General features: G+C 37.4%; 1 protein-coding gene across 10 annotated transcripts in view; it reads right to left on the bottom strand.

Annotated features, from left to right (window-relative positions):
* Positions 1-26,006, bottom strand: part of HDAC9 (histone deacetylase 9) — a 911,036-nt gene that overhangs the window by 834,021 nt on the left and 51,009 nt on the right. For all 10 annotated transcript variants that reach the window (XM_078059350.1, XM_078059344.1, XM_078059346.1 and 7 more), the window contains exon 2: positions 11,073-11,192. In XM_078059350.1, the coding sequence (XP_077915476.1) occupies positions 11,073-11,097 (25 nt within the window). In that variant the 5' untranslated portion in view covers positions 11,098-11,192. The remainder of the gene's footprint in view (positions 1-11,072; positions 11,193-26,006) is intronic.

Raw genomic sequence — 26,006 nt, 5'->3', positions numbered from 1 at the left:
CCACAGGGAGCTGTGAGGGAAAGAGATGCCGTGCTTACCTGTTCCCCATCTGTTCTTTCCATGATCTTTAGAAAAATGAACTTCCTGGGCAGTTACGAAAGCAACCCCACATGACAAGATGCCAAAGTAAGAGATCACTTCATCTATCCAATATCATGCAGCAACAGTGTCAAATAATAAAGCCAAAACACATCTTCCATGGAGACACACATAAAATTTAGGATCCTCATTTCATCTTTATGAAGACTTCAACTATCGTATTAAAGTGCTTATGAGTTCACCATTTTAAATGAGAAGAACTAAAAACATATATAGATTGAAATGTCATAAATTTTAAACCAGCTGTTTTCCTCTATACATATTGCACTGAAGGTCCACAGAAACCTAGTGCATCAAAAACATGACTGCTAATGATATGGTCTGCAAAAAATGCATTAATTTTTAAAAAGTTTAAATGATATAGGACCAATGAATTCTAACTTAAAACAATTTGCTGCTTAACCACAATTCAAAATCCTTTTACTCTTTCCTCTATTCTTAACTACAGTGTGTATTTTTAATGGGGCAGGAGGTAGCTTATAAGTATTGAACAGGGAGAGGTCCAAGTTACTAAAAGGCAAAAGGCTGGTAGGTCAGTCTCTACCACTGTGCTAGGTAAAGCAGCTCCAAACCTAGAGACATCACATTTAGGGAACTCAATAGGTGGCCACACGTCTCACAAACAGTAACCACCTTATTGCAATGTTTATTGTTCAAGGAATAGGGAAGCCACCCTAGAAAGACAAAAGCTTTTCAGTGGGCAGCTCCTAAACAGAGGCAAAAGAACAGCTCAAAACCTTCATGAAGAAGTAAAAGGAAAAGAAAGTCAACAAACAAATAAATAAGAAGAAACAAAGGGAAGGGTCATGATTTACCACAGAGATCAAGCAGCTTCGTTTGGCTCAGATATTTTCAACTCAACTGCTTCCCCTCCCTCCAAAGTAAGTGTATCAGCCTCCTCACAAAATACCCTTTGTTCTTCACTTACTTGGCTCCTTTTATGTGCTAAGCAACATATTAGCTAAATAATCAAGCAACCATGAGTAAAATAACCAATTGTTTTATTTTATATTTTAAAAAAAATCTTAGGGGCGCCTGGGTGGCTCAGTCGTTAAGCATCTGCCTTCGGCTCAGGTCATGATCTCAGGGTCCTGGGATCGAGCGCCGCATCGGGCTCCCTGCTCGGCGGGAAGTCTGCTTCTCCCTCTCCCACTCCCGCTGCTTGTGTTCCCTCTCTTGCTGTCTGTTAAATAAATAAATAAAATCTTAAAAAAAAAAAAAAAATCTTAGAAAGACGTCTCTTGCTTTCAAAAAGCTCCGTTTATTACTACGCTATGACTAAGAAAACCCCCACCTCCAGAAGATAAGATCCATATTTGTCGAGGTAACAGATGTCGGAGGAGCCCAGGATTGCCCAGGAAGGCTTCACAGAAGAATGAGATAGAGCCACGCCTTGAACGATAAATAAAGAAGTGAAGGGGTAGTGGTTATGAAGGGCGGGGGGCACTCCCAACAGTGATAAAGTTGCTTTCAAAGGTCTGCAGACAGAAGAGCAGGACCTGGGGAAGGCACACAGCTCCATGTGGTGACCAGAACAGGCTCATGGTTTATTGAGGAGGAAAAGAAAGACAAACATGAAAAGGGGATGGGGTCCTTGTGTACCTCAGGGAGAGGTTATGGAGAGTCTCTGACATTTCTCCAATGGGGCAGTGACTTGATCAGTTAGGCTGAAGGAGAAGGAATCTCATAGGAGAAAACAGACTTGCTACCAAGAAGTTCAGAGCCAAATCTATTCCTTCTCTAGCAACTTTATAGAACTTGAGTATATGTACCAAGGGCATTTGCTTTATCCATTCTCCCTTCCTTTCTTTCATTCCCTCCTCATTTTATTTTTTTAAAACTTATTATATAAATCCCAAATCCTTCTTGGAGTTAGGCAGGATAAGAGAAAAAGAAAGAAAGAAAACTAAGAAAGGTAGGAAGGCAGATGGGTAGGCGGATTATCAGTTCTCCCAACAGAAGGGAAAATGAACTCTACTTTGACATATTTTACTGAAATTCAGAGATTCGATAGCACACATTATCCAACACAAGTTATGGTATGTATTATTTTTCCTCTTTCTATAATTGGCTTCCTGACTTTTTCTACTAATTTCTAGCTCCTTTCACTGAAATACTATTACCTTTAAAATCTGTTTTCTAATTTATTGTTTCACTTTAAACATAAAGCCAAAATAAATATATATTAAATTCTCCATTAAAAATGAAGCACCATATTAATGGCACAAAGATACAGACACATTCAGAAATAACATAAAACAATTTTCATAGCTTTGTGCTTTTATTCTCTTAAAGTAGTTTTCAAAATATCCCTAATTATAATATTTATTTTAATACAATATATAGATGAGAGGAGACAGGTTTTCAGGAAGAATGATTTCACAATCACTGGGTTAATAATTTATTTCAAAAGAGAGTACTCCCTGAATGATAGTAACCATCCCCAAATGCCCACGCGCATGAATACACTGGGCAGACATCGGAGATTCCAGGGACATACCAACAAGTAACTACGAAGACTTTCTATATTTTTTCCTGCCAGATAGAGATTCTAAAAAGAGGGGTTCAAGATAAAGTTCTGGCTGTGTCCATTTGTGCAACAGTCTTAGATCTGCAGAAAGCACTCAGAATCTCAAAATCAGAAAAACATAGGTGAGGTCATCAAACAGCCTTTCCTGTAACAAAAGACCCAGGTGTCACCAGCTCTTGTTACACATGCTTATAGTCTCAGAGAATCCAAACCTGCCAACTGGTTTTTCTTAATAATTTGTTCCTATGTCATTTCAACATTTCTTTCTAAAGAACAATTCGCTCTGAGGTGAGAGTTAAAAGATGAGTTCCTGCATAGGTGCCCCTATGATTATCTGCCCTCTCTTAGCACTCACAGAATTCCAAAGACGGCAAAATTATTAGGGCAAATTCCAACTTCAAAGGAAATTCCCCAGCCAGGCCAGTTGCCAATGGAACTATAATATCAATATAAAGAGAAAGTCTTCTTGGAAGTTAAGAGTCTGGGAGAAAAGGTTAATTATGCAGTGCTAACTGAGGAGAACCACCTATCATAAGAGGAAAGAGCTTTATATAATCAAATGCCAGAAAGTTACCATGAAAAAAGACTTAAAACAATTTCACAGACTACCTCAGAGTTCTTCTACTCTCTGTAAATCGGTATCAGAGTATAAGGAAATATTCACCAATAAATTAAGTCACAAGCCTTTCTTTTTGGTTATTAAAGTAACTCTGAAGCAACTTACAAATCCACACATGAGACATGCATGGATAAAAGGTATTGATCATAATTTGCAAGGATAAGCATGACAAAATTAAAGCCATAATAATGGCTCATCAATTGGAAAGTCAGAATTTTATAAATCTATGTAACAAAGACAGAAAGAACCAAGAAAATAAGGGGGATGGGAGACTAATTGCAATATGTAAGAAAAAAGGAACATATTTTGCTCATAAAAGAGAACTTCGTGCATTTCTTCAGAACTTAAAAGAATTTATTCTTATCTCACTAATGATTTTATTTAACATGGTTCTTTAACTTTCTAACCCTACAACAAATTAGAAGCAATAAATTATAAATGGTGAAGACTGCTGTACATTGACATTCTTAAAAGATAACAGATAAAAATTAAATATATAGAAAACCATAGAAAGTAAAGCATTTGTATTTAGTGGAGCTTATGTAGTCCTACATACCTCTGTATTCCCCGAGACTTATTATAGCATTGCAAAACAATCTCACACACAGGTGTATACACACACACACACACACCCCTTTGGTATTATTAACAGCAAATCCTAAAGTATACACAGAAAGAGAAAATTCTGTTAAGGTCCACATACTGTTATAAACTAAAGGCTGTCCATGTGTTTTGTTGAGGTACTAATATTTTCTCCTGGATCTGCAAAAAACTAAAGCCTAGCATTGTTTTATAATTGTGTTCATGAAAAGATCAGTGTAAAACAAGTGTTTAACAACCACTGCCTATTTGACCTAGATTTTCATAATATTTCAAACTACAAAGTTGTTTAAAAATGTGATGCCAATAAAGAGCAAACATAAGAATGGCAAATATTAAATTACTTCTTCCTTGGCATATACATAACTATAATTTCAGATAAACTGACATGAATTTTCTTTTTGCACACAGCCTTCAGGTGCTGCTGATGACTTTAATACACTAATTAAGGACCCATAATATTCCACACTATACATATTATTCCCATTTCCTGGAAAGTTTCCACTAAAACCAGAACCTGAATTTTCTAAGAGCTACACTGCTTCACTCTTTCACATAATTCATGAAGAAAGGCTTCCTTAAGCATCTCTTAGAAAATGTAGATAAGCTGATTTTCCCTAATTTCACTGTTTCTGTCTCTTTGAAAGTACATTATGAAATACTCCTACCTCTTGTAAGCAATGCTATATTTGCACTCCCAGGTATAAATGTTCAAGACAAATGTGGTAGTGACTTGCCAGCTATTCATCAAACTTGTTTCCTCCTCTTCCTGGACCACTGCTAGACTACTTTTCCCAGCCTCCTCTGTAGTTAGGTGTGGTCATGTGACTACATTCAACCCAAAGAAATGTGGGTGTGCCTACGGAAACTTCCCACATAGACCTATTTTTTCCATTTCCCTTCCATCAGCTCAATCGAGAGATGTACACTGACCTTGTAATCCAAAGCAGAATACAAGTCACAAGTTAGAAACTGGGGCCTGAATTGCCACTAGAGAAAGAACGGACTGCCACTTGGGAAAGTCTTTTTAATCTTTATGTGAGGAAGAAATAACCTTCTTTTCTGTTTGAACTACATTATAGGGAGTTTTTTGGTAGTGTTACAGTAATGAACACAGTAAACATTATATAAACTGAATTACCCACCAAAATTAATTGTGATAAGTAAAGTTGAGAAGAAATAAATGCGCAAAATAAATTTTAACTGAACATTTTGGTAAAAGATTTGTGCCTCACTTTTAAAGCATTGTCCCTCAGGAACTGGAGAATAAATAAAATGCTCTCTCTGGTTTATGTTTCAAACTGAATATCAGATTGAGAAGTTTAGAATTAGCAATAGCAAAAAAATGAGTCAGTTAACTAGGAAGTTAAAGTAGTAGAAGAAAACCCAAAATAATATTTAATACACTTAACGTTCCTTATTTCCTACCAATACCGTACTCCCATCAATTCTGTTACAAAACTTCAAGAGACTGATTTATTTGATTATCTTAGAATATTGTTCTTGAACACAACTTGAAATAAATAATTAGCTGGGAGCCTGAAAATATTTTAGTTACACAGAGCTTATAAAAATGAGATCTGACCTGTATTTCATTAAAAAGCCAACTGATCAGACTCATCTCGGGAAGCCATAACCTACCTGATTTGTCCTGTGACTCTATTTCATTTTACCATTCATTTTCTACAGTAACATACTGTGAACAAACTGAAGAGAAAATACCCACTTGGACATTTTGATATTTGTTTGTAGCTTTGTCCTGGTTTTAGTTCCCTACTTAAGGACTAAATGGCACCACAGTGGGTAATGCACTGGAGTAAAAGTGGTGAATCATTAAAGAGTTCGTAAATTTTAAAAACAGGGGCAGGCCTTCTGGGCCCCATATGCTTCTAGAAAACCCAATGTTGTGCTGTATTAATTGAACCGTGAAACTTTTATTAGTCCTCTTTAAAAATGCTTGCAGTGAAGTTTTTATTAATGCTTGCCCTCAAATTGTTTATACTACTTAGCATTTCCATAACAATTTATATTTCAAAGAACTTTTTGATCATTAGTTAAATCTACTACATTTCTATAAGAGAATGCAGCTGCTTAGCAAAACAGAGACATGGCAGGAAAACTCAATTAATTTTTGCCTAACATTTGCCAATGAGAAAAGGAACAGAATATAAGATCTTCCACAGACCTTTAACTTCTGTTTGTATAAGCCTGGTCCTCTCACTCCGTATCAGTGGAGTAATTTTAAGTGTTCTCACAGTGGTGAAGAAAAGAGAAATTAGCTACCTTTATGCAATGGGCTTTGAAAACTAACGTTACAGGACTTTACAACAGCTTTAGCAGCTCTACTATCCAAACTCACCTAAATGCCCACAAGGCCAAAAGCACTGCCCGATCGATATCAAGAGGCATCATGCACACTGTGTTCTAGGTTTCAAAAATTCCCTTGGCTACATTTTTGTCAAAATTACATTATATAAATTAGATTCATCAAAAGTAAAAGTCATGCTGGAATCATTCTAAGGTTGATGCAGCCTAATTACTCTTAAAAATGTCCAGGCTTAAATCATGTTTTCTATATTCTTGGGATCATACTAAAAATCTGATCTGGGTTAAAATAGGTAGTAATCAGTTTTGAGTGGGGGGGGAAATGTACTCTATCTATGTCTTTGGGTCACCTCCACATAAAAACAGGATGTCCTAGACAGCAGAGAACACATATAAGCCCAGAGAATTTCCCCACAAATTATTACCTCCTCTCATTTTCAATAGCACTAGCTTTTCATTTAGCAGAAAGCAAAATCACTGAGTTATATATTAGCTCACAGGAGCAATACCTATATTGAGATAGGCTTTAATGGTGTATTTTTTGTTTGTTTGTCTAGAGTCTCAAAATGAGAAATTCTAGTGCTTGTTAGATTAAAAAACATTTCTGCACTTTGCCAAGTCACAGTGAAGAGCATGATGCAATCTGTTATCTAGTACCCTCCACCCAAGTTGACTGCACAATTCTCTTTAGGGGAGGAGTCGGAGAATCTGTATAACAAGAGCCCCATGTGATTTTTATTATCTGACTTATTTGGAAAATTCTAGATTAGATGAGCCCTAAAGTCTTTCCTTCTGAGATTTGGCAATCCTGATAAAAAAAATAAATTACTAGAAATGTCATCCATATTGATGTACAGAAGAAATTAATTTCTGCTCCTCTGTTTATTAAAATACTTAATACAGTGTACGGACCAAAACTACTCACTCTTCTGTCTCTCCCACCAAAGAGTGCTGTCCATGAGGGGAGAAACCATGATTTAGTACTCTTTGCGTCCCTACTGAGCAACACACAGCCTGGCACTAAATGCTTAATGAGCTTTGCATGATTGACTATCCCAACTGCAGCAGCTAGCTGCCAATCTTATCCAGACAGTCTTCCCTCCATTCAGGCTCCTCAGTGCCCAAAAGCAACACCCAGTGCTCTAACTTAGAACATTACTGAGGCACCAAGATTAAAATAAAAACCAGTGAATTCTATATTCAAAAATCAGCACTTATTGTTTGACTGAATACATGATCAAGATGGTAATATTTAGTACTTGATATCAACTATAATTGAACATGGATGGAGAAGTTTTATGAGGAGAACAAGAATTCACACTATCCCAGAACCAATTTTCAAGACAAACATAAATACTCCGTCCAAAGCACTGACTATTAAAGAATTTCTGGAATAACTGGAGTGAGTCTATTTTTCTGGTGCACAATAACTCCTTAGAGCCCTCTGCAGAACAAAAGCAAAACAAATGGATGGTGATTGCCTCAGGCCAATTTAAGTTCCTTTTTAGATAGCTTTTTTTTTTTTTTTTTCTGAAGAGATGTAAGATAAACACTTTTTCTAAATCAAAAGATTAGGTTGTTTCTCACCAGTAGAATATATATGCCACCATAAGATAGAGGCTAATAACAGCAGAAGAATGTTCTCATGTTTATGACCAGAACATCTCCTTTTACATATGCAAAGTGCATTTCAGGTCTCTGATCATAGTTTGCATTTGTAATAAGTAGAGAAGACTCCCACCCACCTGGCCCATTTGCTATGACTTCCCTCAGTTCATATTTCATTCATAAAAACTTCCCAAACAGAACTGATTAAGACCTCTGGATACTGCTCTCAGGAGAGCAGAACATTACCAGCTGTGAGTCAGCATCAGATGCATATGGAATTAATCCAAGTATTTGGTATTATTTTACTTCATGTTTTTTGAAAGAGTACAAAGTATTTGCCAATCTTATGTATTACAATACATTTATATACAGAAGCTCTGAGTTTAAAAAAAAATGCTACAAGTTGTTATCATCGGAGTATAAAACGTTGAGCTACACAACATACTATTCCCTCCTCCTTCATATGCACTTCGAAGCAGGGATTCACGTCCACTTTCTACACAACCAACAACCTATGCTGGATAGACAATAAGACTTCTATTTAACTTCAGATCCCCTTTAATCGTGTCTGTTTCTTCTCCCTCAGGAGGAGTTAGGTACGTGCACTCTCTGTCTTCCTTCTCTCTTTTACCACACAAAGTTCTGTGATGTTACTCCTGGCCATCGGCTCCTTACATACCCACACCGTTTCTGTAGCTTTCTTGCCCAGTATACTTTACCTTTTAAGCAGTTATCTCAACAGCAACAAAAATCTCACCCTGCTCCACACATAAGATGAGAAAACTAAGAGTGGTATCACCCTTACACCAATCTTCCAAAAAAAACATGACTTTTAGAATGAAATTAGATGTGATACGGACCTACCTGAGAAATCCTCTAAGGCGCCCAGAGCTCAGGTTAAGTATAAATATTTCTCACCTGTTTATCTGCCTGCTATTGGGTCCACTTTTCTGTAAGCATGTAACATTTTAAAACATTTCTTATTACATTGTACAGATTTTCTTCTTTAACTATTGTACAGATTCTCTTCTTTCACTAAGGTTGTCAAAATATTCCTGTATTCATTGCAAGCTAGTTAACCTTTAAATAGGCTTTGATGGCCTAAACTGGGAATCTAACCACTTACAATAGTGTCGTTAATGGGATTATGTGTTTCTCATTAAAAACAAGTGGGGCCAGGTGTAAAGGTGTTAGAAAAATGCTAAAAACCACATAGATACTGAAATTGCTACACTTGCACTATTTAAAAGTGAGTGAGTTTCATAAATTGAGTTTAATTATAATTTGGATCCAAATTTTTCCTATCTAGTTTTAGCCTTCATTAGCCATGATGGCATCTGCCTTTTATGTCCGTTTCAAGACTACATATCCTGGTAAAGTTGCTGTTTCAGGATACAGTTGTCACCACCATAAATGCTACTTTCTCATCATTCAATCTGCCCTGTCACTGTTCTGCGAAGTCAGCGTGGGAGGTAAACAACCAATACGGGGAGGATATGATAGAGGTGGGTGGAGAATAAACAGACGTGACACTTTTTTTTAATATGTAAAAAGTCTATTTTCTGGTCTGGAGAATTAAAAACAAACCCCTATATAAATTCTAGACCATAATTTCCAGAAATGGAGGAAGTTTTCTGCCACTTCTGTACTTAGTCAACTTGTTCCTACTGATTTTAGTATGGTTTTTAATGATACCAACACATTCCATCACAAGAAAAGGGAAAAAAAAATATTTGACTACAGTAGTTCTAAATTAAATGCCTTTTTAAAATTATGCCATTTTGAAAACATTAAATTTAAAATAAATTTATATTTAAAATGCAATATATACAAATAAAAATGCAAATATGATTTTAAGTTCATCATAATAGAAAGGATAATAATAGTATACTACAATTGTGATAAGCAATGGAGCTCCCCCACAGGGCTGTCTGTGGGGTGAGGGTGGGGCTGGGAGGAGCAGGGCAAAGAGACAAGTATAGCAGGCTAGACCAGTGGTTCCCAAAATGTAGTCTCCAGGCAAAGTAACATCACCTGGGACAACCTGTAAAACTTGAAATTCTAGGGCCCCACCCCAGACCTACTGCATCGAAAACTATGGGGATGCATCTAATTATTAACAAGCCCTCCCAGGGATGTTAATGCATGCTGAAGTTTGAGAACCACTAGGCTACAGGGGCTCAGAGACAAGAGACCTAAGTAACTCTTCATCTGTGTATTCAGATGACAATGCCAATTATAAATAATGACTTTAACGAAGAACTGGTATATCTTTTACTATGTCACTTAGAATCAACAAGTCATAATTCTACCCTACGATAATTTCCAGTTCCACATTCAACATACATGCTGACAGGCAGCCTGTTGAGGATGCGGGGAAAGGTTGATGAGACAGTGGAATATCAGAGCAGGGGATCTGGGCGTGGCACTCCACAGAGCGAAAATCTTGGCAAAAGATTTCCTTTTGTAAATCCTGAATATAATATTATACTAGTTTCAACCTCAGGAGTTGGATAACTCAAGGATATCAATATGACAAAAGGGTTTTTTTTTTAAAGAATATATAGAAATAGAAATAAATTATCCTATAATGATCCACGCAGAAAATTCTTTTACAATTTGTCCATGATTAACATGGGATATCCGACCCTACCCCATCACTCTGAGACTTGAATTATGTTTGTTCCAAAAGTGACACCCTGTTCCAAAAGTGACACCCTGTTCCTGCAGGAATGGGTGTTGGCTCTGCTGATCACAACACTATATGAGCCACATATTACACTGGACTCAGAGGAAGCAGGTGCTGAGATTGTAATTAAATACGTATATAGGAAAGAGGAGTGGCTGCAAAGAAGGCCGGGGAGGAGAAGTATCCTTCCTGTGTGTCAAAGAGACGGAGAAAGTGTAAATTGTGTGCCCACAGCACAATTTAAAAGCATACAGACACATACTAGTTCAGAAAGACTATGGGTGTGAATTAGATGCCTACATCATATTTAATAAATATTAATAACGTCACAAAATCCAATCCAAATGCCGTATTAGGAGCAGAAGGATTGAAGCCTAGTGCTCAGATAACAATGCAAATGAAATTAGTGCCTGGAAAGCAAACTGGGTTATGTAATAGAGGATTAGCTATGGAATACAAAATTCAGAATTCATTATATTAACCAATCTTTGTCAGGAAAAAAAAAAAGTCCTTTCATGACTTAAGTTGCTTGCTTTGAAGCAACACAAAGCAACATCCTTCATATAAAGTCTGTTAATAGTTTAAGAAGGAACCAGACTGACCGGGCTGCACTGGCGAGCTCATCATGGGACTCTGGAGAAGGACGGCGAGGACGGGATGCAGACCCACAACCTTCCTTCAGCTGTCAGTGTTGGTCCAGGAGGGGCTGGGAGATGAGAAGCCTAGAATGTACAGAAAAATTAGGTGTGTATGTACAGGTCATGTCAAGCCACACAGAAAGAGACAGAACCGGCTGTGCGTCTCAGCTCAGCCACAGGGCGACCGCGGGTCTTTGAAGCGGTCACACCAACTACTTGGTGTCTTTAAGTCTTCATCCGTAAAAGAGCAAATTGACCAGTCACGCTTAAAGCACAGAAATATCGTGAACACCAAGTAATATGATAGGTGTGGAAGGAATCCGTGAGGAAGAAAGCACTTCCCAAAATTATAATTAGTTTCCTGTACACCATTCACTCTAATTCGTCTGCTGTTATCATTACTATACCAATTAAAAATATTTTTTGGAATTTGGATAGAACTGTCTCATTACATAGTATTCTTAAATATCACTGTCAAAGATTTCCTTCTAGGGACAGGAGTTCTTCGGGGAAAAAGTGTAATGGACTAAAATAAGGAACAAGTAGGCCATGAACTATGAGAGTGAGAGAAACCCCCTATTACAATTTCCATTTCTTCTTGAAATCTTTTGCAGTCTTGTTCCAGCCAAAAGTAGTAACAGCCAAGTCTTTCTAGGAGTGGCACTTACAGGATGGACTTCTTGAAAGGAATTTAAGGGACTTTCTGCTTTTAATTTGAATGTACTCTCACTTCTAGGCACTTCAGCAAAGGAAAAACAAATGGAAGGACATTTTCCTCACAGTTTACTGGAATGTCAAAGTTTAAAAAAAGAAAGGAAGAAGCAGCTTTTAAAGTTGCACTTAATGAGTTTCTTACTAAAACAGTATATCCCAATTGCACTATTTTTATAGACAAAATGCTGTAACGCTGAGAATTGTACTTCTCTTTATCTCGAGAATCCAACATATTTATTGGGACTCATTTTCCCATCAGTATTTTGAAAGTGTTATTACTATTTTTTGCCCAAATGTATAAAGCAGAATATAAATACACATTTCCTTTGAAAAACTATGTAACACCACCAAGAGCACCTATCATACTTCAAATGGTCTCTACACAGAAATAGGCTAGTAACTAAAACAGTTAAGTGAGAGTCATCGGTTCAGCAGGCTATTTCTCATCTTATCTTTGGTCCTGGAAAAGGATTAAAATTTAGTAACAATAAAATGTATACTTTTATAAATCTTCTTCAAAAGTGATAGTGATGTGTTTATTTTACACTTACTTGTACCTAATTATACTGATCAGCATTATTTTAAGAATCTTAATTTCCATGTTGATGAGAAAGCAATATTTCTACCAAAAAAAGAAGAAAAATGAAAAGCGGAAAACTCTTGATTTCTGTATCAGCAGAAGCATACTGACATTGACATTGGCTTCAAAATGAAAAGGTGTCAATGTCATATTTTAGAGTAATAACATTCATGTGTATAGTTCTTTAGAGTCACAGAGTACTTGTAGACAGACATATCGCCATATTTAATATCATTTTCACGTCAACCATGCTAATAGATACTTGTAACTCTCCCCTCCCTTTATGGGTAAGAAAAACGAGATATCGTCTGCTTCATAATTAAAAGGTAATAAAGCAAAATCAAAATTGAAACTGAGTGAGACGTGAATTTATAGACTTTAAAATTAATGAATGTGGACTTTGAAGATTTTGACATTTTTACTTTTTTACATTGCAGTCTGACATATTTCATAAATGCTCTTGATACATTCTTGATTCTCAATGCACAGTTTAATTTTAAGTTAAGAATAACAAAAAGCAAGAGACAGGAAACCTTAAGAGTATGTAAGTGAAGTAGTACTGAAAGATGTCTTCCATCAGGGGCTGAGTTACTCTGTGTTTAAAAAAAAAAAATTAATCTATAATGTCACTTTGTTCAATACTTGTTTACGTACAAATACAACTAAATTTAACCAATAATCTCCAAAAGTTCAATTGTGATAACACTAAAGCCAAAGTTCTACTACTCGTCCACAAATCCAAAATTAAAAAGATGTTTCTATTTCCACACACCTGCCATTTCCCCAAACATACAATAATGTCCATGACATGCTGATTAGTGGCTAGTTACGTAATTGTTGGGTTTTGCCTTCACAGCTCTTGACCTGACTTACAAAATGAATCTCTGATGCAAATACGAATTTGGCTTCCAAAATATCAGTAAGTATTTAAAATGTACACTACTCTCTCTGCCATTCTGCCATTTTAGTAACTGCCTATTCATGACATACTCTTCTAATATTATGAAAGCCTTGTTATCCGAACACTGTAAAAAGAAAATTAATATGCATTTCTATGTTGATTCCTACTAGTTTCCATTTACTGCATCTCCATTCCCAATGAGCCACATTAAACCAAAATTATCATGACGACTACAGCTGCATAACTGAACTATGGTCATTTTAAAATCTCTCCTAAACTGTTTCAGGAGTATGATCGATCCTTTACACATACATGCACCACGTGTATACATGTGTGTATGCACACACACGCGCATCATCAGCTACATAAACTTTTCTTCCCTTGTGGCCAACAAAACCAACAGATTAACAGCCTTGTTCACACCTTTTAGGGACAAAACTGATACAGAATTTTACACAAATTAAGACAGTTTTTAGCTACTTAGAAAAGAAAGAGGGGTCAGTGGGAGAACATGTCAATGAGAATGGGCAATTTATTCTTAAATCTTCCCACATTTCTTTATCCAAATGAGCTGCAGAGAAACAGACTATTTTTTTAGAATGGGGAAATTTTCCCCTAGTACATTAGTCATTCTTACAATAAGCCTGATGTAGAAATAATAGGAAACTGGCTTTCAAGTGGGTAGATAAATGAAAAAAAGAAAAAAAAAAGCAAGTACAAAGTATCCAAGCAGATATTTGCTTTCAATTAATAGTTTCAATTAATTTGCACATTAATTTGTCCATGCTGTAAAAATATATACATGAACATTTAAGGACATAAACACAACCAAGAGCAAAATTGCTGCTATGAATCTTTCACCTATTGAGATCCAAGAATGGTTATTTTGGTTCCTGAATCTATTCTTTGAGCTACGTAAATCCTCAATAAGGGACTAGGAGTCTTTACTTCAAAAAATCAGTTCTGACAAGAAGTTGGTCAGCTGCCTCCAAGTGAGTTACTGCTATAGTATCTTGGGATATAGCACGGTGCAAGAGTCCAAGGGGCTGACATCTTGCAACGACCCAGCTTGCCCGTGCAGCCAGGGAAGGAGAGGGCACTGACACATTATAGTGCCCCAGGCCACAGTGCTCTCATTAATAGCATTGTGGGGGTGTTTCCAGAGGTCCTTCAGCCATTCCACCTCCATTGCCTGCTCCATAGTAGTCACACGGCAAGTCAGCAGAACTTTACAGACATAAAGAATTTGCTCAAGGATGATCTCCTCTGATCTTCACAAGAGTTCTTTGGAGTATACTGATAAGCCATTATTATTCCCATTTTACAGATGAGGAATCAGAGGCTTAGAGAGTTTCAGGGATTTGGTCATAGACACATAGGTGGTAAAATGGAAGGGCTGGTCTTCTGACTTTGAGCCCAGTGTTCTCTGTAGCATCACAATGAATTACAGACCACTCTAGCAGAGCTGCTTAAATATCAAGACTGCGTCTACCTACTCATCACAATTTTAGTAATGACTCATTAAGTAACAAGTCTCCCTTACTAAAGAACCTATCTAGCCATTGAATAGACTGAACTCATTCACAAAAAACAATAAAATAAACAGAAAATTTGGAATGAATGTCTACATGAATTCTCACAGTGTAAGCTTTCATTTCCACAGACTTAGACTTCATAGTCCTACCACAATCTTCTTTGGTTTTTTTAACTATAGTCTGAGCTTCTTACTATAGTTTTTTTTTCCTTATGGACAATTGGTATTATTTTGGACAATGTGTCCCTAAGAAAACAATGCTTTTGTAATTTTATAACTAACAAAAACTGTGTGTCTCTAAAATATCTTTCTGAGACATAGGGCAAGTCATACAGCTCAGTCTACAAAGCTATTCACACTCAACCCCAGGTCCTCTCTCTTCTTAGAGGGAGCCAGTATAGCCCCAGTTCCTCTAACGAGGTGGTTCCGTGAGCTGACTCAGTTCATAACATCCACTGTAAGAGAGTTCACTGGTGAAATAAGCCTACTGTGCCAGTGCACTGAGTATCATCAGACCCACAGTCTCTCTCTCATGCCTCAGAATGTGAAATTCTGCCATAATTTCATCTTTAAAGGAAAACACTAGAAAATTACTCTTAATACTCTATTCAATTCAACAAACTCTTATTGAGTACATACAAGACATCCCATTACCCATTTTGGAAACCTCAGATTATATTTCACTTCTGTGATTCTTATATTTCCTACAGATAATCACCAAAGCCAGTACACTAATATCTTAAAAATATCTTTCATATCTGAGCCCTTCTTTCCATTTCAATGAATGCTGCCTTGGCTTAAGTAATTATTTATCTTTAAAAGCTTGCTTTTATTTATTTATTTAAAAGAGACAGAGAGAGTGAGAGCGAGTGGGGGGAGGGGCAGAGGGAAAGGGAGAGAGAAATAATCTCAAGCAGACTCCACACTGAACATGGAGCCCACCCAATGCAGGGCTCGATCCCATGACCATGAGATCATGACCTAAGCCAAAACCAAGATTGAGATGCTTAACCAAGTGAGCCACCCAGGCGCCCCTCAAGTAATTATTCAAATTAATTAGATTCTTTATCAAGCCTTCTCTCTGGCATCCCTGCCTCTAGGGACCATCTGAATGAATGAATGAATGGGTGAGTAAATAACATTTGGTGACCTGCATACTCTTCAGTTGGTGTTCATGTTCCTTCATAATTCATTTCTTCCCACCCCACTTTCTCTCCTTCCTTCTTTTCCTCACACTTAAGTCCTGTGTTTCCACGCAATCTGTCATTATGTTCAACATTATTAACAACTGCTGAGGCACAGGCCCCAAATAACCAAAACGAACACTACCTGAACGGCTGTACTGAAGCACATCGGCTGACTGTGGGTCCTGATTATTCCTGGATAGTACCATTCATATTCACATTTCCATGCTGTAGTACCTCTTTCTGCAAAGGATACTATCACCTCTTTGCTACTTCCCAGATCAAATTCTTTAAGACCACCTTCATGAGAATTCTTAACCAACCACTCCAAGTAAAAGGCCAGCTTCCTCAACTACATTCCTTCCCATTGTGTCTTGTACCATACCTGTAATAATACCCCTTGTGTTAGATAATAACAACCCCTCTTATGTTAGCCAGGTACTTCTCTACCCACTGTTAAGACTACGTTCCTCAGTTCAGGCATTGTACTGTATTCACCTCAGTAATCCCCACACCTAGCACAGCACCTGGAACATACAGATACACAATAAATTCTTGATAAATGACTCAACAAAGGGGAAAGGCTAAACTAATGAATCTATAAGTTGCCTGACTTTAGGGCAGAATCATTTATCCAATGTTTTAGTAAAGAGCTCTGAAGGACTAGAACAAAGTCCTTGGATTTGGGCCAAAAAAAACAGTACTCTACAGTTTGGGCCACCACCTAGGAAGAGCAGACCCAATGGGGTGGATGCCTTCATGGATCAGGGGAAGGCACCAATACACCAAAATACAAATTTGCCTGTGAATGATGTTATCCATGATACCACCATTTTCTAGGCTTTTGGACTGAAGTGATTCCTCAGATCACTGGAAGGGTTCAGCTTCTCACCTTATTAGCCTCAGCTTTTTCTCCTCTCAAGGAAATCCATTTCTTTATTAGACAAGCTCTATAAACTCCACAATTATATCAAAATAATCAAACCACTATTCATCAAGACTCGAGAGAATGGGATACAGGGATTTAAGGATCCTTGTTCCCCTTCAATTTTAGTAACAGAAGCAGGATTGTGCAAATAATGCTCCTGACAATATTTAAAGCTGTCTTAAGCAACAGGACCCTGGAGACCCTGGAGACCCTGGGGACTGGGAAACTGATGGACATAACGAGAGCCACACCAATGATCCAGTCAGTGATTTAACCTCACCTAATACCACAGCAGCCACCTGGTGACTCCAAATCACCGAACACACTGTTACGTAAAGACCGGAACATCAACTCCTTTTGGCTCATTCTGGTCTCTGGACAGTTACCTATGCAAGACTATTGGTTTTACTCCCCACCTGCTTGCCAGATGTTTGCGGACTTCACCTTTGAGCACAGCTAAAAACAGAACGTGTCACCCAGAGGGCCACACATCTCACACGCACTCTCCATGCTTACATTTTTAGAGCAAATAAGCAGCTCCATTCTAAGACTTTTAGGAGAGCCTTTTAAGCACAGGCTACAATGTAGGTGTAATATAGAGCAGGGAACGCAGCTTGGGAGGTTAGTTATGCATATATTTTGCATATTTAAGATGGAATTCAGTAGTCTATACTATAAATATAACTCAATGGTAACATCTAAAAATACATAACACAATCAGGAGTGGTCTGCTGGTTATTTCATTTCGTAAGAAGTCCTGCCAACTATAGTACCTGCACTAATAAAACAGACGTTTTCTTAGTAAGTCTTGTTTTTTAAAACATTGGGCTTAGCCCCAGGGACTCCAGTACCCAAGTCATGTCCTAAACGGCTTCTATATAATGAAAACCATTTTATCAAAAACCCTTACTACACTGATTTTTATTGGATCATCTCTGAAAGCCCCTACCTGCAACTTCCCTCCTTGGACAACAGGGAATAGGGAGTCTCAACCACCATTATCATCAGTTTGAGTTTAAAACTAGAATCACAATACCCAGAAACTGCAGGACATACAAGGCTCCTTTTCAGTCATGGCAAAAGGGTTGTTAGAAAAAGAGCTTTGTCTACCTGTAAATACACAAGAGACAGAAGTCCAAAATAGAATTGTGAAAAGGAAGTAACAGTGGAAGTAAAGGAACTTGTAACAGACAACCTCTGATACCCAGGCCGCAGGAGGGCTTTGTAACTCTCACACTGTAACCTTCCCTGCAGAAAACTGCCCGATCAAGCATGCTTAAAAGAACCTGGCTCCCGGTCTACTCCCTTGCTAGTGTGGAGGCACGGGTTATGATCAGCTAGCCAAACACAAAAGACCTTTATCCATCGCTGCAATTTAGATTGACATAGTTCTCTTTTCCAAACTTCAATATTGAATACATTTTTTTACATGTCTGTGATTTCTTTAATGCTGCAACCTACCTCTTGAAGATCTGATAATCCCTTCATGCAGCAAATTGCCCATGTAAAATGTCTCACTAGCTGGGTGGTATGGAAGTCAATTAACCTCTCTGAGCCTCAGATGCTTAAACATGAATTATTTAACTCACCAGGTCGTTGTGAGTCTTGGAAAAAATAAGCGTAAAGTAATCGGTAAGGAGAAAGTGCACAAAAATGTTCACTATTATTATCATTATTAGTATAGGAATTGTGTTTTACTTCAGGCCAAGTTCCCTCCCAGGAGGTATCTGTGATACACGGAGCCTCTCACCCTGGAACAGTTCTGCAGCACAGCTATTAATCTTTCTCACTCCACCAGAGTTACAACAGGGATCTAATTACTAAAGCTCTTCTTTTCCTTTCTTTGCTTCTTTTTTAGAAGGCAAATGTACGTTCTATGGAAATACAGTGTGCCATCCTTTGTTTGTGAATATACTGTTTACCCTGATCTTTCACTGACTGATGTTACGAAGATATTTTTTAAATCACTTCTTGGGTGTTGATGGAAAGGAAAGCGTAAGATTATCAAAAACAGTAAGTTAGCAACAATTATCATTTTGTAGAAATCTGAAAAGAAACAGGAAGTATAGTCCCCAAGCACTGTCTAAATCCTTCTAAAAAGAACTTTTCTATTGTTTTAACAGATCACCTTGGAATTTCAGTGGACTCAAAGCCCTCTCCTCCTATTTTGAGGAGGATTTCACTAATAATTTTACTCACTGCTCTATCTACTGCTGGTGGTCAGTTCGATTTTAAGCCAGCCAAGACATATATCTCCAGACACGGACAGACATGCACCTGAGGGGAAGAAATGACAACAGCAGAATGCCCACACGATGAAGAAGGGAAACAGGATGAGCCGTGAGCCATGAGATGGCAGGTGCACAGGTTACCTCCCCAATCAATACTCACGTTGTCACTGACTCCTTTTACTTCTCACTTCTCTAACTTTGGCCCTCTTTTCTACTAACCTTCTCCAGAATCTCTTCCAACTGAACAGGTCATTTACTTCATTGATCCCTTTCTGAAGAACCCCCACTCCCTTAACTAATGAGTTGAACCAACCTCGCACCTTCCATCTTTGCCTTCTCATCTCCTCCCAAAGAACTATAGTTGAAACCTAAGATTTATCTCAATTCCATCCCTCTCTGGTTCTTTTCTTACCTATACTTTTTCTCTACAGAGGCTTCCTTTGAACACACACTGTTATCTTAGGATACCCCTCAATTTCCAGAATACACTGATATATAATAAATAAATCATCGTATCAAATATCTTGTTCTTTGAACTTTACCCTCCCAATGATTACTGACTTTTCTAACTGACACAAACCTCGCATTTATATTCAGGTTAAGATGAACCCACGTTCAGGGCACCTGGGCAGCTCAGTTGGTTAAGCGCCTGCCTTCAGCTCAGGTCATGATCCCGAGGTCTGGGATCGAACACAACATGGGGCTCCATGCTCAGTGGGGAGCCTACTTCTCTCTCTCCATCTGCTGCTCCCCCTGCTTGCGCTCTCTCTCTCGCTCTCCCACCGTCAAATAAATAAATAAAATCTTAAAAAAAAAAAAAAGATCAACCCAGGTTCATGCTTTGGAGCACAGGAACAACAGTTTTAACTATGCTTGAATGTAACGTGTACTTACTGGGTGCTCACTAGGAATGTTCAGTACAGAGCCCAGAGGGTAGCTCAGATAGTCCCTGCCTCACAGATTTCACACCTAGGATCTCTCATAGTGTGATCCAAGGACTCCCCTGAAAATGCAGATTCAGATACTTGGCACTGATCTAAGAACCTCCTAGATTAGAATCTTTGGGACAAAGGCCCAGAAACAATGTTTTTAACAAGCTTCCACAATCATTCTTAACTGAGCTAAAACATGAGAACCAGTGAATATATGAACAATTAAGAAACAAAATAACAAAACAGAGAGAGAGAGTAACACAGTGAAAGAGTGCACTGGTTTACAGTCTGACTGACCTTAATGTAAATTCCACCTCTGATTTTCTTACTATATTCTCACAGGCAAATTATTTTACCACTCTGTCCTTCCATTTGCTCACCGGTAAATTGCTGACTTATTTAAGACCTACTTGTAGGGACAAAAAACAATGTATTTAAAATACTTAGCACAGTGCTCAACCAATGGGAGATACCATCCTGACAGTCAGGGCCTCTGCAGTGCAAAGTGCCCTGGAACTGGGAAACACTGCAGCCTTAATAGGCATCATTTCTTAAAAGGAACAGGAGAGCACGAGCGCTACAGGGATTCAAAGGGAGCTTCCACTGGACTCAGAGGTAGAAGGAAGAAGGTGCCTTGGAAGACATGGCATACAACTTTAGGATACTGAGCGTTATTCAAACACGCACAGTTGGCAAAAATGTCCTCCCTTCCAGGAAGTTTCCGAAGTCCTAACCTCAATGAATTGTAAATAGCTTCAAGAAACAATTTTAAAATCACCTTGCTGTGTCCTTCAACTATTTCATGATGAAAATGATCTATTTTTGTATTCCCATACCATGAATTATTTTCAGTGTTAAAATAACCCTCAAAGTTATCTCAAGTTCTCTGCTATTAACAGGATGTTGGTAGTTTGTTTTATGCAGCACATTCCATTCCCCAAAAGATGACAGAATTTTATACAGACTGCTTCTCAAGTACATCATGTTCTTTATATACAAAATGATAGAGCTGACTCCTGCCAGGAGAGGGTACTCTGGATTGTTATACTATTATTGCTGATGGATTGCAGCTTTCCTATCATCTCTAGGAAGAACTGTGTGAAAGACATCCACTGGGGGTCAGGAAGGCTGCCTTTAGCAAGATGAATATTCAACCTGCTCCAGGAAACTAACTGGCTCATGACTGGATCAAGAGACTTGATCCCATTAGCAAAACACACTAATCAATTAAGTCAACTCACTCTGAGCCAATCTTATTAAACCGCATTATTCCTATAAAGAATAAAGAACAATTCCTCCTCCATTTCAAAAAATGGAGAGAAGTTTCAAATTATAAAACTTGCAAAAAATAAGGTAACAATTACTGAGTATATAAATACAATCTCAGAACTCAAAACAAACTCAGCACTCAATCCACTGGACATTTATCTCCTCTGAATGAGAAAGCCTCCTTTGAAACGGAGTATCTGCATAAAAACAAAGGGGCTAAACCAACTCATTTTACTGCAGGCAACTTCTATTAATGTCACATAGGGGAAGAGATACAGCCTTTGCTTTCATATTCCAGTTCTGCAGGAAAAAATATTCATACATATATGTATATATATACACACATATTAAAATAGACTGAGACAGATCAACACATATAAATAGCTCAATGCAACATCTGTAGCAGTCCTTAAGATTGTATTAAAGTCCTTGCTGTTTATCAGGTTGGTAAATCATATCAGCTCTTAGTTATTTAAATTGCCAGTTGCCGGGCAACCACATCTTCTGTCAACTGTCACTCACTCTTTAAGTTCCTCTGCAACACTCCTTTAAGAAAAAAATAGTGAAAAATTCTTGAGATGCTTATTTTGGGCATCAGGAATGTACTTAATTTTATCCCTGAGCTTGAAGAGTCTGAGAATTGAGTGATATTGAGAAAATAAACGCGTTCAGTGAGTTGGAGGAGGAGCAGTGGATGGTACCCAGACAGAAAAGTTGAAAGACTTTGTTAAAGGAAATTTTTTTGGAACCTGGTCCACAGTAAAGGCATGTTTGTAATAGAAGCTTTCCAAAAGAAAATATGCACTCTGAGGGAAATAGGTGATTCTCAACAAAACTGATGTCTAGTTTTTATTTTTTTTAAAGATCTTATTATTTATTTGACAGAGACAGACACAGCGAGAGAGGGAACACAAGCAAGGGGAGAGGGAGAGGGAGAAGCAGGCTTAGGCGGAGCAGGGAGCCCGATGCGGGACTTGATCCCAGGACCCTGGGATCAGCTCCTGAGCCAAAGGCAGACGCCCAACAACTGAGTCACCCAGGTGCCCCTACTTATTTTTGTAATCATGCATTCATCACTGAAGGATGAATAAGCATTATAGTCACAGGAATCAACAACTCCTTGCTTCTGACAAATGAAATAGTTACAAATAAAATAATTTACTACCATCTCATGAAAATTTCTACTATGTAAATCTTGTTTTATTTTCTTAGATATAAATCAGCATCCATTATTTTATTCAGTCCAAGAGTTATCTAGCAATAGTATAAAACTTCTCTTCAAGGTTAGGTAGACTCCTCAGCCATGGAGATAATATAATGCAGTATCTATGCAATTCACTATATCAACACAAGTAGTTCTAGAATTGTTGCTCCCTGTCTCGCCGGGCCTCAGTTTTAAACTAGATCACCCCTGAAGTTCTTTCTAGCAATAAAATTTCATAAACTCATCAACCTTTAAATTATATAGTTCTCAACAGTTGCAGCCCTATATAAAACTGAGCCAACCCAATAAATCAGACTTCTGTTGCTACATGTCACAAATATAGAAACATATACATCTGGAAACAAGAAAAAATACTAAAATGGATAATTTACTCTGTTGCACAAACATCTAAAAAATAAAAAGGAATATCTTCATGACTTCAAGTAGGATATTATTTCTTCAAGACAGAATTTGTCAACTTTGTAATTAAAACACTTGTGCAATCAAAGAAACTCTTGAAAAGTATAATAAATCACACTGAGGAAAAAATACTGCAATGCAAATAACCAACAAAGAATTAGGAACAGGAATATTTTAAGAACACCCATGAATCAATAAGAAACTAAAACAAAACAAAAAAAGAACAATTTAGGAAAAGGAGAGGAATGGGCAATGAACTGAAGGGAGAATTTCAGCAGCCAATGATTATACGAAAAGATGTTCAATGAGATACCAATCACACTCGTCAAATTGGATAGCATTTTTAAATTGTATAATCCTAGTGTTGGCAAGGCTATGAAACAGCGGAGATTTCATACACTTTCAGAGAGTATATTCTAAGCACACACCACTTAGAATAGAAACTTAAAAACTATGGAGTCAAGATGGAAGATTTATAACACCCTATGACCTGTGGGAGGCGAATAATAATGCCCCCAAAGATGTTCACGACCTAATTACCAGAACCTGTGAATACGTTACCTTACGTAGCAAAGGGGGATGAAGGTTGCAGATGGAGTTTAGTTTGCTAATAAAATAACTTAAAATAGGGAGATTATCCCAATTATTCAGGTGGGCCCGATGTTTTCACAAGGGTTCTTAAAAGTGGAAGACAAAGGCAGAAGAAAGTCAGATGGAGATGTGACTATGGAATAACAGTCAGAGAGATGCAGCAATGCTGGCTTTGAAGACAGAAGAATGAGGCCACAATCCAAAGAAACTGAGCACTCTCTACGAACTATGAAAGCAAGAAACGGATTCTCCCCTAGGGGTTCCATAAGAAATACAGCTCTGCCAACACCTGCATTTTAGCCCACCTAGGCCTGTCTCAGACTTCTAATCTCCATAACTGTAAGATAATAAATTTGTGTGGTTTGAAGCCAGCAGGTTTGGGGTAATTTGTTTCAGCAGCAGTAAGACTGACTCAACAATTATTCTCCTATGGAAATTCTCCCATGTGAGTGCTTGGGCAAAATCACAAGAATGTTCATAGCAAGATTATTTAGAACAGAAATTTTGAAAAACATCTAAATGTTCATCAACAGGAGAATGAATATATGAATACTGTGCTAATATACAATAAAAGAATACTCTACGGTAATTAATAAAAAGGACCTATAGCTATATATATAAATATGAATACATTTCAAAACTTATTGTAAATTAATGAAATAACAAGCTAAAGCATTATTTGTATAGCATACCATTTGTAGAAGGTTCAAGAACATACAAAATGATGTGGTAATATTTGTGGATAAAAATATTATAGCTAAAGAATAAATAAATGGGTAAGAATGTTAACACCACACCCCCAACAGTGACTATCTCTGAGTGAGTGAAATGAACAGAGTGCTTCAAATACATCTTAAATGCTTTACTTCATAAAACAAAAATCCTGAGGTAAATAGGACAAAATGTAAAGATCTGACAGGTACATATGTGTAGATGACTATTAAATTTATTATTCATATTGTTCTGTATTACTGAGATATTTCACAATAAACAAATAACATATGCTTCAATGATGTACTTCCCATGTGTCCACTGGCAAACCAGCAACCCAATTCTCCCCAAGTTCACAGAAAATGATCTCACCCAAGGAAGTATCCCTATTAATTTGCCAATTAAAAGACAAAAATACCAAAAAGCAAATATCAATATTTGACCCAATTTTTTTTTAAAGATTTATTTATTTATTTGACAGAGAGAGACACAGCGAGAGAGGGAACACAAGCAGGGGGAGTGGGAGAGGGAGAAGCAGGCTTCCCGCTGAGCAAGGAGCCCGATGCGGGACTGGATCCCAGGACCCTGAAATCATGACCTGAGCCGAAGGCAGATGCTTAACGACTGAGCCACCCAGGTGCCCCTTGACCCAATTTTTGTAACCTTCCAAATGTACACTGAAGTAAGCAGATTTTTATTTTTATTTTTATTTTAAGCAACTTCATCTTACTTCTGAAAGTCAAGAAGTAATTCACATTGGGAGGATTTCTTCTGAGTGTCTCCAAATAGGCACACCCAGGTGTGAAGAGGTCTATTTGTAAGTGGGTATTTACGAAATTGACCATGATAAATATGCTGTCACCTTTCAGACCAAAAAATGAGATGGTTCATTTAGAAATACAGTGTTTAAATAAACTGTCAGACAAAATGATATTCTAATTATCACCATCAAAATCCTCCATCAATAAGGATTAATAAGCCTATTTGCTAGAGACACAAATATTAAGAAAAAAATATAAATCTGCTTTTTGTGGTTTAATATTTTCCCTTGACTTATACTTCTATCAAACATGTTTCAATTTCTATTTTCATCTTTTTTAAGTGGCAATGTCTGTCTAAAGCCCTGAGGGCATTAAGATTAGGAAATGACTATTCCAATTCTTAGGAAAATATAAGAAATGAGGGGGTTTTCCACTTGGACTGCTTTTCCTCCTGGACTGGAAAACTTTAACTCTTTCTCTAGGAAGCATTCATAACTTAAAATACTGGCACTAAATTGTTTCTGCTAGAAAAAAAATAATCTAAGACTAATGTATAATAAATATATGATTGGTGAAAGTAGAAGCATTGTACTACAATCCTTATTAACACAAAGCTTATTTAACCTCTAAAAAACCAAGATCCCTTTCTTTTAAGCCTGAGAAAGGTAAATTAATTTTATTTAGTTCTAGGTGGCACAAGTTTAATACCTGTGCCTGCCAAAATGCCAACTACAACATAAAAAGCAGTAACAGCAGTTCTAAAGAAAAACAAGTGCCTTTGTTATTTCCCTGACCTGGCCAAGCCTGAGTCCAGATAATATGCTTCAATCAACAATTCTGAATATCAAACATGAAGACATGCCATATTATTATACCTAAAATAAAAGATAAACATAAAATTCCAGTTTACTTTAATTTATATAATACTATCTGGGGTA

The sequence above is a fragment of the Halichoerus grypus genome, chromosome 12 (assembly GCF_964656455.1).
Source record: "Halichoerus grypus chromosome 12, mHalGry1.hap1.1, whole genome shotgun sequence".
In the NCBI taxonomy this organism is placed as follows: domain Eukaryota; kingdom Metazoa; phylum Chordata; class Mammalia; order Carnivora; family Phocidae; genus Halichoerus; species Halichoerus grypus.
Note: the sequence above shows the minus strand (reverse complement) of the source record. Positions and strands in the feature narration are given on the sequence as shown.